The sequence below is a fragment of the Pyrgilauda ruficollis genome, unplaced genomic scaffold (assembly GCF_017590135.1).
Source record: "Pyrgilauda ruficollis isolate IOZ18807 unplaced genomic scaffold, ASM1759013v1 scaffold18, whole genome shotgun sequence".
Lineage (NCBI taxonomy): Eukaryota > Metazoa > Chordata > Aves > Passeriformes > Passeridae > Pyrgilauda > Pyrgilauda ruficollis.
In genome coordinates this window covers 3,232,697-3,247,527 of record NW_024516984.1, presented here as the reverse complement: position 1 = coordinate 3,247,527, position 14,831 = coordinate 3,232,697, and the positions used below count along the sequence as shown (strand labels likewise).

At 36.1% G+C, this 14,831-nt stretch overlaps 1 protein-coding gene across 1 annotated transcript in view; it reads right to left on the bottom strand.

Annotated features, from left to right (window-relative positions):
• CNGB3 (cyclic nucleotide gated channel subunit beta 3) overlaps positions 1 to 14,831 on the bottom strand; it is a 56,973-nt gene that overhangs the window by 16,598 nt on the left and 25,544 nt on the right. Inside the window, 5 exon segments of the mRNA XM_041464384.1 lie at positions 4,662 to 4,784; positions 8,267 to 8,331; positions 9,968 to 10,054; positions 11,987 to 12,033; positions 13,864 to 14,076. Of these exon segments, the coding sequence (XP_041320318.1) occupies positions 4,662 to 4,784; positions 8,267 to 8,331; positions 9,968 to 10,054; positions 11,987 to 12,033; positions 13,864 to 14,076 (535 nt within the window).

Here is a 14,831-nt window from a genome sequence, read left to right as displayed (position 1 = left end):
GGGGAAATGAGATTGTAAATTTTGTTTGAGGAAAGCCAGAAAAAACAACTCTTATTTCAAGAGTATTAGCAGCTCTGCTTCCTACCAGCATGTGTCTGGAAACTATCACTCTTCACTATACAGCTTACCAGCTTGCTATAAAATTACTGTTGAAGTAAACAACAGTCATGAGACAAGAAAGGGATTTTTTCCTCTGCACATCATAGAGAGTATGTTTATCCTTCAGGCAATCAAAGTACTAGATTTTTGCTTGAAAACATCCTAGGTATGAAAACATTCAGAAATACTGCAAATAAGATGCCTTGTAATATTATGTCAACAGAAATATCTTTGTCAGAAAAGTCCATTTAGTGCATTTCAGAATGCACTAAACTTCTTTCATGGTTTTGGTTAGTGCAGGTAAATCAAGTCTTTGTGATTTGCCTCTCAGCTTTTAAGGTGGTATTCACATATTCATTTCAGCCCAGGGAGGCATTGTTTCAGGACTATCACATTTGACTCCTCTCAGCTTACAGCCAGGATGGGTTTAAGCAGAGTAAAGCAGCAGCCTTTATAAACTAATGACTTCCTTCTTGGTATGTCTTCTAGAGAGATGTGTTCATCAGGTGCCTGTGGGTCTGATGATCTCAGACACAGCCGAGCAAACTACAAAGGTTTTACTTAAAAAAGTATGGCTGTGGGTAGCAGGTCTGAAAGTCTGACATATGAGCTGGGCTGTGCATTCACAGCTTGCCTGGAGACACAAAACTGTCTTTGCACAGCAAGCACTGGGATTATGACACATCAGACCTATTGCAAAAGCAATGCACAGCTGAAACCCATGAGACACATTTCAAGATTTGCCAGTCTCACTGTACGTTGGGCAATGCATACCAAAGGAGTGGATTTGTTCTAGACATGTACAGTGACCATTTTATGGGACTTAAAGATATTCACTAAATCTGTGCCCAGAAAAGGAAGGCAGCACACTGCAGAGAGACATAATTGGGATGCAAATAGATGTCTTAAATTTGCCAAAGAGTTTTGCAGTCTTCTTGTGGATGACTTGCAAACAGCAGAAGTACATCATAAGCAAAGTGAAATTATTTGTTCTGCCTAAATTTACTGCTGACCTGGAGGTTTTGCATGAGAATTTCAGCTCCCTAGTTTTAGTTTCTCTGTGAATAGTGATGAAAGAGAAATACTTCCTTGGAACAATTCAGAACAATGACATTATGTTGAATCCCTGAAAAAAGATTTGTCCATTTTCCTCAGGAATTAGGGAGATTGATCTTTTACTTAGGTAGTTAAATTAGATTATAAATAAACACAAAGAGTTGAAATTGTCCATTTAAGAGACCTTTTCAATATCTGCTAGTGTCCTTGCATAGGCTCTACACTGGTATTGCATTAGTGATTCTGTGCTTCTGCTTTAGGAGAGACTGAGGTCTTGCCTAACTCAAGCTGTGCACTTTCAATGCTGGAAACACCCTGTGTGGCTAATTTGGGTGTGTTGCAGGGAGGTAAAGTTGACTGTCTTTTACATCTCAAGTCAAAGGCTTTGACTGAAGGCAGCTGTGCAAAAGAGTTCAAATCTTGGACTGACACTAGCACTTTACAGCCTGGACAAGAACCAGAAAAGAATAGGGCTTGCGGAAATTTTCAGAAGAGCTACATTGATAACTTTGGTTGTGGTTTGAGTGTTGTGTATAGCTGTTGGCTATAGATTTAATTCACCAGCTAGTATGCTTGTTCAGGAACATGTATGTAATCAGACTAATAATGGGAACTGCTGTCTGTTAATTCTTTTTAGCCTGGAAAAGGAAAAAAAAAAATCCTAGGAGTGTTCACATTTTTAAGAACTGGTTCTGGCCATAACTAACAATATTTTATGGACAAAGCAGGGATTCCACATAAAGCATTAGGGCCACTAAATCAGTGCCATATCATTTTCTGTGGATCAATGTAATCTGAGACAGCTAGAATTTTGGTTTACTTGTCAAACTGCTTACTGTCATTTTTCAAAATTAGCTAAGTTGCTATGTATCCCTAATATTCTTTCTGAATATGTTCCCATTCTTTGTGAGACTAATGGCATATTTTCTTCAAATATTGTCAACCCTGAATGCTCTGTGAAAGAAAAATGATAAGTCCACTGCTATGCCATAATATATGCTGCAGTACTAGTCACTTTTCCTGACAAATTGTTCTTATATCTGCTTTCCTAATAAATGAATATACCTAGAAGTATCTTGTCTGATAAGTTAAATACACTTACATCTCCAATTGTAACTAATGTTCACACAATGCCTCTGTGTGTGAAAAAATCCTCAAACATTTGATGATTAGATTTTATGTCATGCCTAATTCTCTAAGGCAATGAAGGCAATGACTATTCTGCACAGTCAGCATTTGCTGTTAGTGGAATGCAAAGCTATACTTTATGAAATGCAGCTCCTTCTAGAATACTTTTAGAGGTTCCATGTTCATGGCACTATATATTCCAGTGTGAGTTAGAAACAGGCAAAAGAATAAAGTCATATACTCACCAAACAATTGTCAAGATGAAGTGGATTAATGGCTTAATGAGGTTTAGATGGATATATCATAGAATCATTGAATGGCTTGGGTTGGAAGGGACCTTAAAGATTATTCAGTTCCAGCCCTCCTACCATAGGGAGGGACACCTTCCACTAGATCAGGTTGCTCAGAGTGCCATCCAGCCTGGCCTTGAACACCTTCATGGATTGGGAGTCCACAACCTCTCTGGGCCACGTTCCAGAGCCTTAACCCCCTTGTAGTAAGGAATTTCTTCCTAATATCTAATTTAAATGTGTCCTTTTTCAGTTTAAAGCCATTCCCCCTTGTTATATCTCTGCACGCCCTTGTAACAGTTCCCTGTGCTGCCTTCTTGTAGGCGTCCCTTTAGGTACTGGAAGGTGCTATAAATTCTCCCCATGCCTTCTCTCCTCCAGGCTGAACAGTCCCAACTTCCCCAGCCTGTCTTCACAGAACAGGTGTTCCAGCCCTGTGATTAATTTAGTGGCTTCATCTGGACTCATTCCAACAGATCAATGTTTTTCCTGTATTTGGCTATTTGGATATCCAAACATGCATTTTATTTAAGAATCTCAGTTTAATGCAGAACTTGAATTATCACTTTATTATCACTGTGTATAAAACAAACCTGCTCTAAATTCCATGTGATTGCAGTGTGACTTCATTTGAGAACTTTTTTTACATTTTCTCATGGAAAAAGTAGCACAAAATATTCAAAAACCTGGCCACTGTGAATGCACAAGGCCTTGTCTGTGGGAAAGCCAGTAAATAAACCAATTGCTTTTCTGAGAAAAATGTGAAATATTTTTGTCTGTGAAAAACAGGTAATTCTTTCTTGCCTGTACTCTAGACTGTTCTGAAGAAACATTAAAAACTTGAAGACCGAGTAAACTCTCTACTTTCAGAGTTTACAGGTTTCTTATTCTTGTGTACCTTACTTTTTGGGTATGAGGCAAGTATTCCTAAGAAACACATTAAAAAAAATGGAAATTGCTTCTGCATTTTTCTTGTCAGATTTCTAGAAACCTCAATCCTGCAAATAAACACCCATCTATAACTTCACTTTCCTAAGTGGTTCCATTAAGCTCCATGACCCTGCTTGCACATGTCTGACTGCAGTACTCAAGCTGTGTAATTTAATGGTGTGTGGAAACTTCAGATATGGCATTTTTTTTTTTCAAGAGATAACTCTACGTATAAAAAATCTGGTTTACACAAAGTGTGGTTTGCTCTTCAAGGTAGTGACTTGACACCAAACTTGTGAAGTCTAACAAAACTACAAACATGAGGAGCACATGTCCAAGAGAAGGGTGAAAAGTTGTTTAGAAGGCAATTCATGACAGCAGTAGGATACTATATGTGGTTTTGCAAGGAATGTGATCAAAGAACAAATTGAGCTTCTGTGGCTTTAACTATATTATAACCTTTGAAAGAAATGAATGTTCATACAATTGAACCTACTAGATATATCTTTACAAAACTACACACAGAATGTATTACAACTTTGCTTTTTTTCTCTTACTTCCTCTCTTTTACCTTAATAAATGGTCTTTACTTTGCACCCAACCAGTGCTGTCACAAAGAGTTTATGGAAAATTGTGCCAAAATCGTTGTTTCCTCTGAAGACACTCTGCCATATGTTTAAGCATGACTTTCTCAAAAGATCTGAGAAAGCTGGTGGAATTTCTTCAGACCAATCACCATCGTGTAGAGGGACTAAAATGTTGCACTTTAATGACACAATGCTGTGTGGCAGCAAAAAAACTCCCGAACTATCCCTGTGTTTCTTTTGAGGGATTGCTATACAATCCTTCTTACTGTTCCCATGTGCAATGCAATAAGCAAGTTTAATTTATGACCCTTGTTGCTTTCTAAATGTTTAATTAAGTCGGTACTTAGCATCAACTCATAAACCTATAAAATCTGAAAGTGGTGAACTGATTATTCACTGCACCTGCCCTCCAAATATGTGTTAGCATTGAAAGCTGCTTATCAGCAGTCATGATACTAAAAGTTTGCTATCCAAGCAGTTAAAAAGTAAGCAGTGGCATGGGAAAAGGACAGGGAGGCAGGAATGAGCAAAATAAAAGAAAGAAAATTTCTTGCAAAAGAAAAGGACTTACATGTTTCCTTCGCCATCATACACCCATCTAGTGCTGCCAATTCCTTCATAGTCTGAAGCCCAATAATACAGGCATGCATTAATGTGCAAGATAAACAGCAAGTATCCAGTTGTTCGAATGACCCTATAAAAGTCAACAGATTCCTGTAAAGCAACTTAAATTTTTTCTTTTCTTTTTAATATAGAGCCCATTACATTTTTGGATTAACAATGTTAATGTTAAGCATACGCTAAGTGGTTCCCCACCTGTACTGAGTCTATGAGAAAAATAGCTGGCAGTTACCCATCTCTCACATCTGTCCAAGGTCAAATAAATATCTTCCCTAGAATATTTGACATGGGGTAATTTTTAAATTATGGTTCCCTGAGGAGTTTATAGTCCACTTCTTTAAATGGCTATGAATATTTCCAGAAATTTGAAGCTATATTAATGAGGGTACAGGGTAAAAAATAATGTTTCCCAAACTCTATCCAAGATAGGTGCTATACTTGTGAACCAAAGCCAAGAAATGTCTGAGGTCAGAAATAAACTGCTTTACAAGACCTGTAGTATAAAACCTGCAGTAGATCCTCTAAATAGTAAGATTTACTTGCTATAGCAGGAGTTATATCATTCCTAATCCTAGTTCTTATGCTTGTGGCCGGTGCTTTGAAGAATACCAATGATGAACTACTTAAGCACCAAGCAGCTTGCTGTTTAATACAGTAATGATCTCATTGTATAACCTTTGTTCAGACCATGGGGATCAAAAGAAATGTCTCCTGGATTTAGATCTCTATTGAAATATTCATACAAGCAGGGGATAAATAAGCAGGAAAAGTGCAGGACTTGCCTAAACACAGGCTGGTAGTTAATGAGGTTATCTGCTACAGCTAGAATTCAATGCAGTATGCAGCACAGAATAACTGAGTAATTGGTTTTATGACAATTTAATAAGATCTAACTAAGTTGGGTCTATAAACAAAGGCAATGGGAGCTAATATCTCTGTGGTTACTTAATTAAGCACTCCTTTGCTGCTTGTTCAGGTGCCTTTTTTGCCTTCCTTGGCCTTTTCATGCCGTTAGATAATATACCTGAGTCTATTCTTCTTTATGATGCTCACAAATTAAAGCTATTTCTCTGTTTAAAAGTTGGTGTGTTTCCAGGACAACTCTGTTTAGGATTGCAAGCTACAGAGAACGGCAGAGAGCTGTTGTGATCTTATGTTGCAGTGTTGTCCATGCTAGTTCTTCTGTTCAAGTCTGAATCCACAAAAGTGGGCTCCTGAGGTCTGGGTGGAGATTCCAGAAACCTTTGCTGTGTTATATTTCTCCAGACATATGTTGAATATATCACAATGAGAAGATGTAAGGAACTTATGCTAGCTCTATATCTACAAACTCAAACTAATTAGTTTGAGAAGAGAATCCTCCTAGCTGTAGAAGCTTAATTTGATATTCTCTTGTTAATTGGTGCCTTATTGCTCAGAGTCTGGTTATACCAATCTCAGACCAAAGCAAGATTGCCACATTAAAATAAAATGCAGTAGTTTGCACAAAAAGATTGGGGTTTTAAAGATTTTTTAGCTCCTGCTTGTACTCTTCTGGATAACTACCTCTGTTCTCAATTTGTTAATGAGAAAACCAGGAGTCAGTGTTTTCTGAAGTATGAATTAGAAAATGGATTCACTTTGAAATATTTAGATTCTGCAGTTTACATTCTGCAAGTGATTTAATACTGCAAATCTGAGTGGGCCTTTGGCCAGGAAGCAGACAAAAGCAGCAACACAGTTGTGGTTCTTAACCAATATCATGCTAAAAAACCTCTGTGACAGGGCAGAGTAACTGGCTCTGCTACTGCATACATTTTACAGGACCAGTGAGATAGTCTGTGTGTCTTAGACTTTCAAAATGAGCACCTTTCCTGTTTTTGACATGTAAATAAACACCATATCCTTCAAAGCTGGTCTAGCTTGAGTATATATACATCCCCTTTACAACTTGTCCTTTGAACATTCATCTCCCATTCGATATTTTCTTAATAGTGTGAAACTCTGTCCCTTGAAAAACTTTACTTAGGTGAAAATGAATTTTAAATTTGTTCCCATTTCTTTGAAATCCATATGCATACAACAGTATTGTTACATACAAACTAATTACTTGATTCAGAATTGTCTATATTATCTATATAATATATACTGTATCTCTCAATACTCCCTGCAAGTATTATAGGAGATACAGAAAACATGTTGAATTATGATTCCAAAAAGCAAAGGATATAATATAGAAAATAATTAGTTTTAAAACAATTAATTTTAAAGCTTATCAATATTAAAAAAGTTAGCATAAGCTGATGAAGGCCCATTTTTAAAAAAAATGAAATTAGAAACTGAAGAAGGCAGAGATTCAGAAACTGACAAGAAATTTCCTCTTCATGTGGAAATTCAGTCCTCTCTTGAACTAAAAGAATTAAAAAGAAAATAAAAAAAAAACAAACCAAAAAAAAAAACAAAAAAAAAAACAAAACAAAAAAAACAACAAAAAACCAAATCCCAAATCAAACCACAATGGAATTGTCCATAACTGAAAAGAGAGGTAAAAATAAGAATAAGTTTTGTGAAGGTCAACATCTCAAAAATTAAAAAAAAACTTTCAAACTTTCAAGTTTTGCTTTAATTCACAGGTACATGAAAGAATGAAAGAACAGATATTTGAACCTCCTTTTGTACTTTATCTTGCTTTTAAATATCATAAAATATCTCATTTGAATGTATTAATATCAAGTGTTCTGTTTAAGTGCAATAATCTCTGAAATGAAATGAGATGGTAACCAACATATTTCTACACCAACAGATAGGAACAATACATACCCCAAAAATGGTACAGGGAAAAGGATCTGTTGGTGTAGGAATTACACAAGGTAAACCAGTCCTGATGACATTGACAATAATGATGACAAAGCAGATGGGGTCATTGGATCTTAGCAGCATCACTGGCAATGGAGGAGCCTATGAAACTTGCCATAGCTACGTCCATGGACTACTTGAGTTGGACCCAAAATTCTTTCTGTCAATGCAGAAGGTGAGAACACAGTTCAGCAGACTATGGTTATAATCACTATTTGTGAACTGTGCTGAATTGATCCTCATTCCAGCTGTAGTCAGTGCAGTGGAGGATCAAGTTTCTCTATATGTCAGGTTCATGGGGAGAGCATGTTTGAAGAAAAATGTTGACACAGGCTCAGGCTCATAACTCCTATTAAGTACAAATAAACAGCTTCTGAGGATTTGGAACCACTATTAGCAACCTAAAGAAAGTGTTCTTTAGCTCTTTCAGTAAAGAAACTTTCTAAAACTTCTGATCAATTACATTTTGGCAGAAGCCTCAGTTTGGTGAAAATTTTGCCAGAACCAGGCCAGCTGAACTGAGCTAGATTTCATATGTAAATGAGGCCTTATATATACATTATTTAAATGATTACCATAAAGGCAGACATTTTAAAAAACCCTTTAAATTGAACAGTTAAAGATGTATCATATTCCACCCAATGCTTAACTGACAACTCATAATTTGAAATGCATTCTGTGCCAAGCTTTGCATGCTACTTGAGTTTTATCAGCACATACCTGTAGATGTATGCTTTTTCCATAATAGCTTCCAAACGATCATTAAACTCAAAGAATGTGTTATGCTGAATGGAAAACAAATGAAAGTAATCCAATCACAGTTTTTCAGTACACATTTTTTTTTTATAATAGTACTGGCATCAATTCACATACACATTTTGAAAATGGATTTTTCTGTAATCAAAGTTTCTATAAATATTGGTTCTGGCCAGGGCAGGGTTAATTTTTGCAGTGCCTGGGAGGGGCATGGCTAGGACTCATGTTATTCTATACAATCTCAAGTCATTGCTGGGAGTGGGATAAAGGGACTGTTTCTTCTAGGGAAGAAAGGTGTTCCTTCCTGTTGAGAAAATCTAGTGGAGGGAGCTGTCTGGTATTGCTTATTACTGGGGAGTTTTCCATGTGAATCACTTATTTTCTTACACCCTCTGTCATTAGCAATGTTGCTGTTAGTGTTCATTTTCTGGTCTCATTGTTGTTTCCAGTAAATTGTTCTTATCTCAACCTGTGATCATTGCCTTTTGTGCCTCTAGTTGAAGGGGTAGAGGGACTAGGCAAAACGTTTTAGTGGGAGTACTAAATTGGAGAACACAATTCCTAAACCATGACAAACATTTAACAAAAATATGAGATGAAAAACAAAGATAAATTTGAGTCAAGTGTTTTTCTGAGTGTTGAGTGATTATACAGAAATAACCTTGCTGTTTTGGTCAGAGTACTGCAGGTGAACAAATTCTACTTCCTCATACGTATATAATTGCTTGGGCAACAGGATCACAAAGAATTACATGCATTTTTTCACTTCCTGAAATTTCAGTAATTGTCCAGTAAGTGATCATATGTATCAACAGCCACATACTAGAGCATCAATGCCACATACTCTGTGGCATCAATGGCAGCTGTATTGAGTTCTCCCTGTTTGGTATTTGTAGTTGATCATTAGTGATCGCATGTAGCTTGTTTCTTTGTTTTTGTTCGATACACAGCTGGTTGCCTAATACAAGGTACTATTTAACTTTTCTTTCTTTCATATTATGTTGGTTCTGATTTAAGGAATTTTGAAGTTTTATTGAATACCAAAGTGAAGAAAACCTTCATTTTATTGTCAGAGTTCTTGTATTCTGCCCCAGCTTTAAATGAAAACCAATTCTTTGTGCACATGTTGATTGTGTGCAGAAAAATGCATTTAGCCACATAGTGGCCAGTGTTCTAATCCCTTCTCAGACCTTTCATTACACAACTTGAAGGTCTTTGGAGTCAATAACAAAATTGGGTTTATCCTTGACAGGTATTCTGTGTATAGTTTTTGTCCAAAAAAAAATTGCCTCCTATGTTGTTAAACACCTGACATAAGCAACACAAGGGGAAGGTACATTGGCATTAATTAGTGTTTTTTTAAAATCTTTGAAAAATAAGCAGGTAATTTGAGATTAATCTAATTTAAATAATGTGAAAAACCTAGCTTTAATCAAAAAATACTTTTTTGAAATTAAAGTCATAAGAAAAATAAGAAAATAAGGGCTTAATTTGGCTAGACTATAACTTGTATTTTTTGTTTCTTTATTAAATTATGTTGTACCTTAGCCTGAAGGCATTTTACAGTTTCTAAATTTCATATTCCTAAATATTATAAAAAAATTTCTGTTGCATTGCAAGAACATCTAAGCATGGTTAGCCATTCATCACTAACACAGATCTTACCTTAAGCATCCTGTTTGCTCGAAGTGCTGGATTAAATCCAAAGAAGAAGTATAAAATGTCAAATGGAAACACTGATATCAAATCAAGCTGTTGAAGAGCAGAGAGGTCAATTTAAACTTCATAGTAATCATAATGTATTTATTTGCTGTCAAAAACCTGCTTAGACTGAATCATGACTGTGATAATATTTGAAGAGTCAGCATGCTAAGCATGTAGGTTTTTAAGTGCTGGCAGGTAAGATTATCTCCTTGAAAACACCAACAGCTTGGCTCTGCCCTGCTTTTGAGTCCCCTGTGCCTGAGATTTAAATCTGTTTCATGTGGATTATTAACAGTATCTCATATATTTGATTATTAATACAACTCTGTTTTTTCAATTGTAGTTCTGATCAGACTAAAATGTTTGGCATGGAGCTGGTGAGTGCAGGTGGGGAGGTCAGTACACAAGCACTTCTTAAAAGTCCTTTAAAACACTTAAAACCACTTAAAAGTCCTTCTTAAAAACTTTTAAAACAAGGCTGCCTAAAGCAATTTGAAGTTAGATTTCTTGCTTGCAACCTGCAGAAGACGTGTGTTCCAAACAACAGATTCATCATAGGATAATAAATTTGGCTGAGTTTTTTTTTTTTTTTTTTTCCTGTTTTGGTTGGTTGGTTGGTTGGTTTGGGGTTTTTTTTAAAACAGATTTCTTTTTCTATCAAATTTGTATGCTGCTTCTTCCCATACCACTAAGGTTTTCAACATCTCCCTGCAGTCCATTAACTATGTGATTACTCATCTTTATTCTTTCCTAAGATAGAAAAGGAAAGCTGTGGCAAATGTATCTTTCCCTTTTAAAGATCTTGGGATACCTTGCTTTGTTGCTGTTTTTGCTTAGAAGTAAGAGAGGGATGTGTAACTCTGGGCTTCATCTCACCGAATCAGAAGTGCCTTTGTGCTGAGGGATGTAAATCGTGCTGGCAGCAACCAGCCTGCAGCTCTGACCTTTTATTCCATGCAGGTGAGAAGCAATTAATTCCCAAAAGTGTGCAAAGCAACCCAAAAAATTGGTTGAGAGAAGCACCCTCTTATTCTCTCCCGCTCTCAGACATATGTTTAAGAGGAGGGAAAATTTAGTCGAAAGTGCATTAATATCAGTAACTGCTTATTAGTACTTAATCATATGACAAATTCCCACGTTATATCTATATCTTGCATGTAGTGAGAACACTCAACTCTCATTTGTTTTTTTAGAAATCAAGAGCCCTAAACATACAGCAAGTGTGAACTTAAAATAAACCCATACAAATCCACTTTGACTGTATGGTATATATCCTGCACTTTTGGATAGCTTAATATCAAGTATTTAAGTAACGATACCACAGTCACTGAGGAAAAAAAAACTGTGAACAAGGCAGGTGCAAAAGTATAGAAGAGGAGAGGGCAACAACTGAGATGTGTTCTTAGTGTCACAGAGCTGTAAGTTTCATCAGGAATTCAATAAACTACCTATCTTCCATTGACAAAATAACCCCAACATTTAGGAGCAACATTAACAATTTTCCTAAATCAAATGCATCTTTGTTTTTATAAAGTGCCATGAGCATAAAAAACCTTAGTTTGAATTTTTGACTCCTGTGAGCGATGAAATGTTCAGTACAATGAGGTACTTCAAAAGAGTTTACAGAATAGTTGTCATATTTCTTCAGGAGTTTTAATTGTTTTAATGAATCTCTGGCAAATGGTGCTATTGTCTTTAGTTTGTGCTGGGATGACCTCTCAAAAATTAATCAAGTTCTATTTTATTAATTTATTAAAATTCCAAAATAATATCTAGAATTGCATTTATAAATATTCTCTCTTACAGGTAAAGACTGTTTGTGAAGATATCAGTCTTCAAGTGTGAGCACTGATATGCCATTGAGCCAATGCTTTCTGGTGATATTCTTAAACCAGCAGTGATTTTCAGTGAATGAAAAAAAAAAAATCCTGTGAACAGCCAGAACTACATATTGGTATCAGTAACACAGGTTCTACTTACCCGAAACTTCAGAGAACTGCGGTAGAATTTCTCTGTTTCTGCTCTGTCTGACTACAGTGATAATGAAGGGAGAAAAAGGCAGAGTCAAGATCAAAATGTCAAGGATGAGCCTCTGCTGCTCCACAGTACAGTAGGGGTGATGACAGTTAAATTAATGATGGTTTAAAAGTATGAATGGAGAAATATCTGTAGGTATTTCTGAGAAGAAGTACTGTTTTAGTCTAGCTTACATTAGATCAGATTTTATTAGAATCACTTGAAAAAATGAGAATTGGGGTTTGTCTGATTTTTTTTCCAATCTGGATGTTGGTCTAGAAAAGTGCATTAGATTTTTTCCACAAAACTTCCCTCTCAAGACATCTGCATGACCTCGTGTTCAACCCAAACCCCTTCAATTTCATGGCAAAAATGCATTTATTTGTAATGATTCCAAGAAAAAAAAACTCAAAGAGTGTTAAAAATGGTGTTGTACAAAATTAGCTCTTTGAAAGCCAACATTAACATTCTAGCATTACTAGCATTACAATAATCAACACTGCATTCATTAGTAATGATTAGCTTTTTATTTTTAAATTGTTCTTCACAGGAACTGATGCTAATATAATAAGAAAGGATAATCACAAGTATATGAAGAAATTTATCTATTATTGTACCTTCTGTATTTATATCAGGGAAACTTTAAAAATAGCATTAAAATCTTAATCATATTTCCATTCCAACTTTCACTATTATCAGTTTAAACTAAATGCAAGAGATCAGGCAGGAGATGGTTTCTGTGCACTAAAATCTGTGAACTGTAGAAACAGCTTCAAGGGAAATACAAGCTGAGCTTTGTTAGAGTTTTAACTTTGTTCATAAAAATTGAGTTTTGTTGGACTTAGGCAAGATCCAGTTACTGAATGTCTTGGTGTGGAAAAATACATTCCACTGCACTGCATTTAATACCTATTGAAATGGTATTTGCACAGCTTGGTCTATAAAGGTATCAGCAATTTCATGTATGTACAATGTATAAATATTTTATAAAAGCACTGAAGTAAAGCTAGTTCCAAATTAGATTTGAAGTTATATAATTTTGAATTTTCTGTCTGTTGGGCACAGTAATGTCAGGCTGAAGTTATCAAAACTTTTTTTCTCAATTAGGTATCTTTTTTCTATAAGATGTCAAAGAATCAAAAGCAGGGAAGACTTTAAAGAAAAGTTAACCCTTTGGTAGATTAAGGGCAAACTTTCAGGTACTTGTTTAAAATTTTATTTTACATTTTTCTATAGAAAGATAACACAAAAATTGTAGCAAGAATCAAAATTGAACATACTTATTTCCCCCAAAGAGATTATCTCAAACAAACTGTTTTTGAAGTATCCTAAAATTACAGGGATTTGTTCTGATTTTGGAAAAAAATAAAACCATCATGTCACAATCTGTTACAAAGCATGCACATCCTGTCCAACCCTAGCAGAATATGCCCTGTCTTCAAGTGTGATTCTGGTACAAGGCAAATAGGTGAAAGTTTCACACAAACATACAAACAGATATATGTATATGCAAGAGTACATATGACCACTGATTCCAGTGAGGAATCTGTTTAGAGCTGTATGCCTGTTTCAGCTGTTCTCATCTGTTACTTTCAAATCTGAAATCTTGAGGGGTTTTTTTTCAATTTTTAACAATTCAGGTAATGCATATGTTTCTTCCTACATAGGATAATGGAACATCAGTCTAGAATGGAAGGTCAGTGATAAAAAATATATGTACCCTTTGATGGATAAAAAAAGTTACATAGATTTGACACAGTGATAGAAAAGAAGTGTCAGATTGGATGGATTTCTATACTCTAACACACAACTACTGCCCATGGAAGTCCCACTTCCAATACTTACTATTATATCTCCCCCTTTGATAAACCGCACTCGGGGCTGGAAAATTATCAAGTCGCACAGGTAGCAGATGTCACACATGACATCAATGGCAAACCAGTATATGGTGTTACTGGGGGTTTGATATGGGAACACGTAGCGCAGGGGAATGAACCAGCAGTTCCAGTTATAGGCAATTGTCACAAGCATGAGCCACGCCACATAACGGCGATCTGAAAGGAAAAACATTAAACAGAGAGGCGTGAACTCGGAGCCTGTTGCCATTTTTTTTAAACTCCTTCATTCTGCTGCAGTCTCTGGGAATCCTTCAGTCCAAACCAATGTACCATTCTCCCTTTTGCAACTGGAACGCTGCTAAAGTGATATAGCTTGGAAATAGGAGTCACACAAGGAATTTGCAAAAAAGGGAGCATATTCAGTGCACCTGAAGTGTCAGTTTCTCTGGGTCTGGATTTAAGGCACTTAAGATGGTAGTTCATGTTCGGACTCAGGTCTGAACATTATTATTTCTTATCAGTAAAACAGTCTCACAACCATGAGTTCGGCAACTTTTCATTAGCAAGGCACAAAATGGCTAACAATCTCTTGTTACAAGGTCTTTTAAGACTAAACTATCCAATTAAGAACTGACATCTAGATTATTTTCCCTTTTACCCCAATAACTGATCCCAAAGAACCCGCAATGTGGACTTCTCTGCCCAATTACAAAATGTCACCCAAACCCATGAAGAAGAAGGAAGAAGAAGCATGAAGAAGAAACTCAGGATAATACCCTGTGCCTGCCATCTTTCTTCCATCCACCACATACTAAAAATCCCAAAACCTAAATTTCTCACCAAGTGATACACCTACACTACTCTCTATAATCTATTTCACACTTTTGTGGATTCTAGTCCATCTCGAAGTGTAGGAAACGTTCTCCATGAATGAGGGTCAAAGTCAGTGCTCCCCTGGGGGTCAGAACACC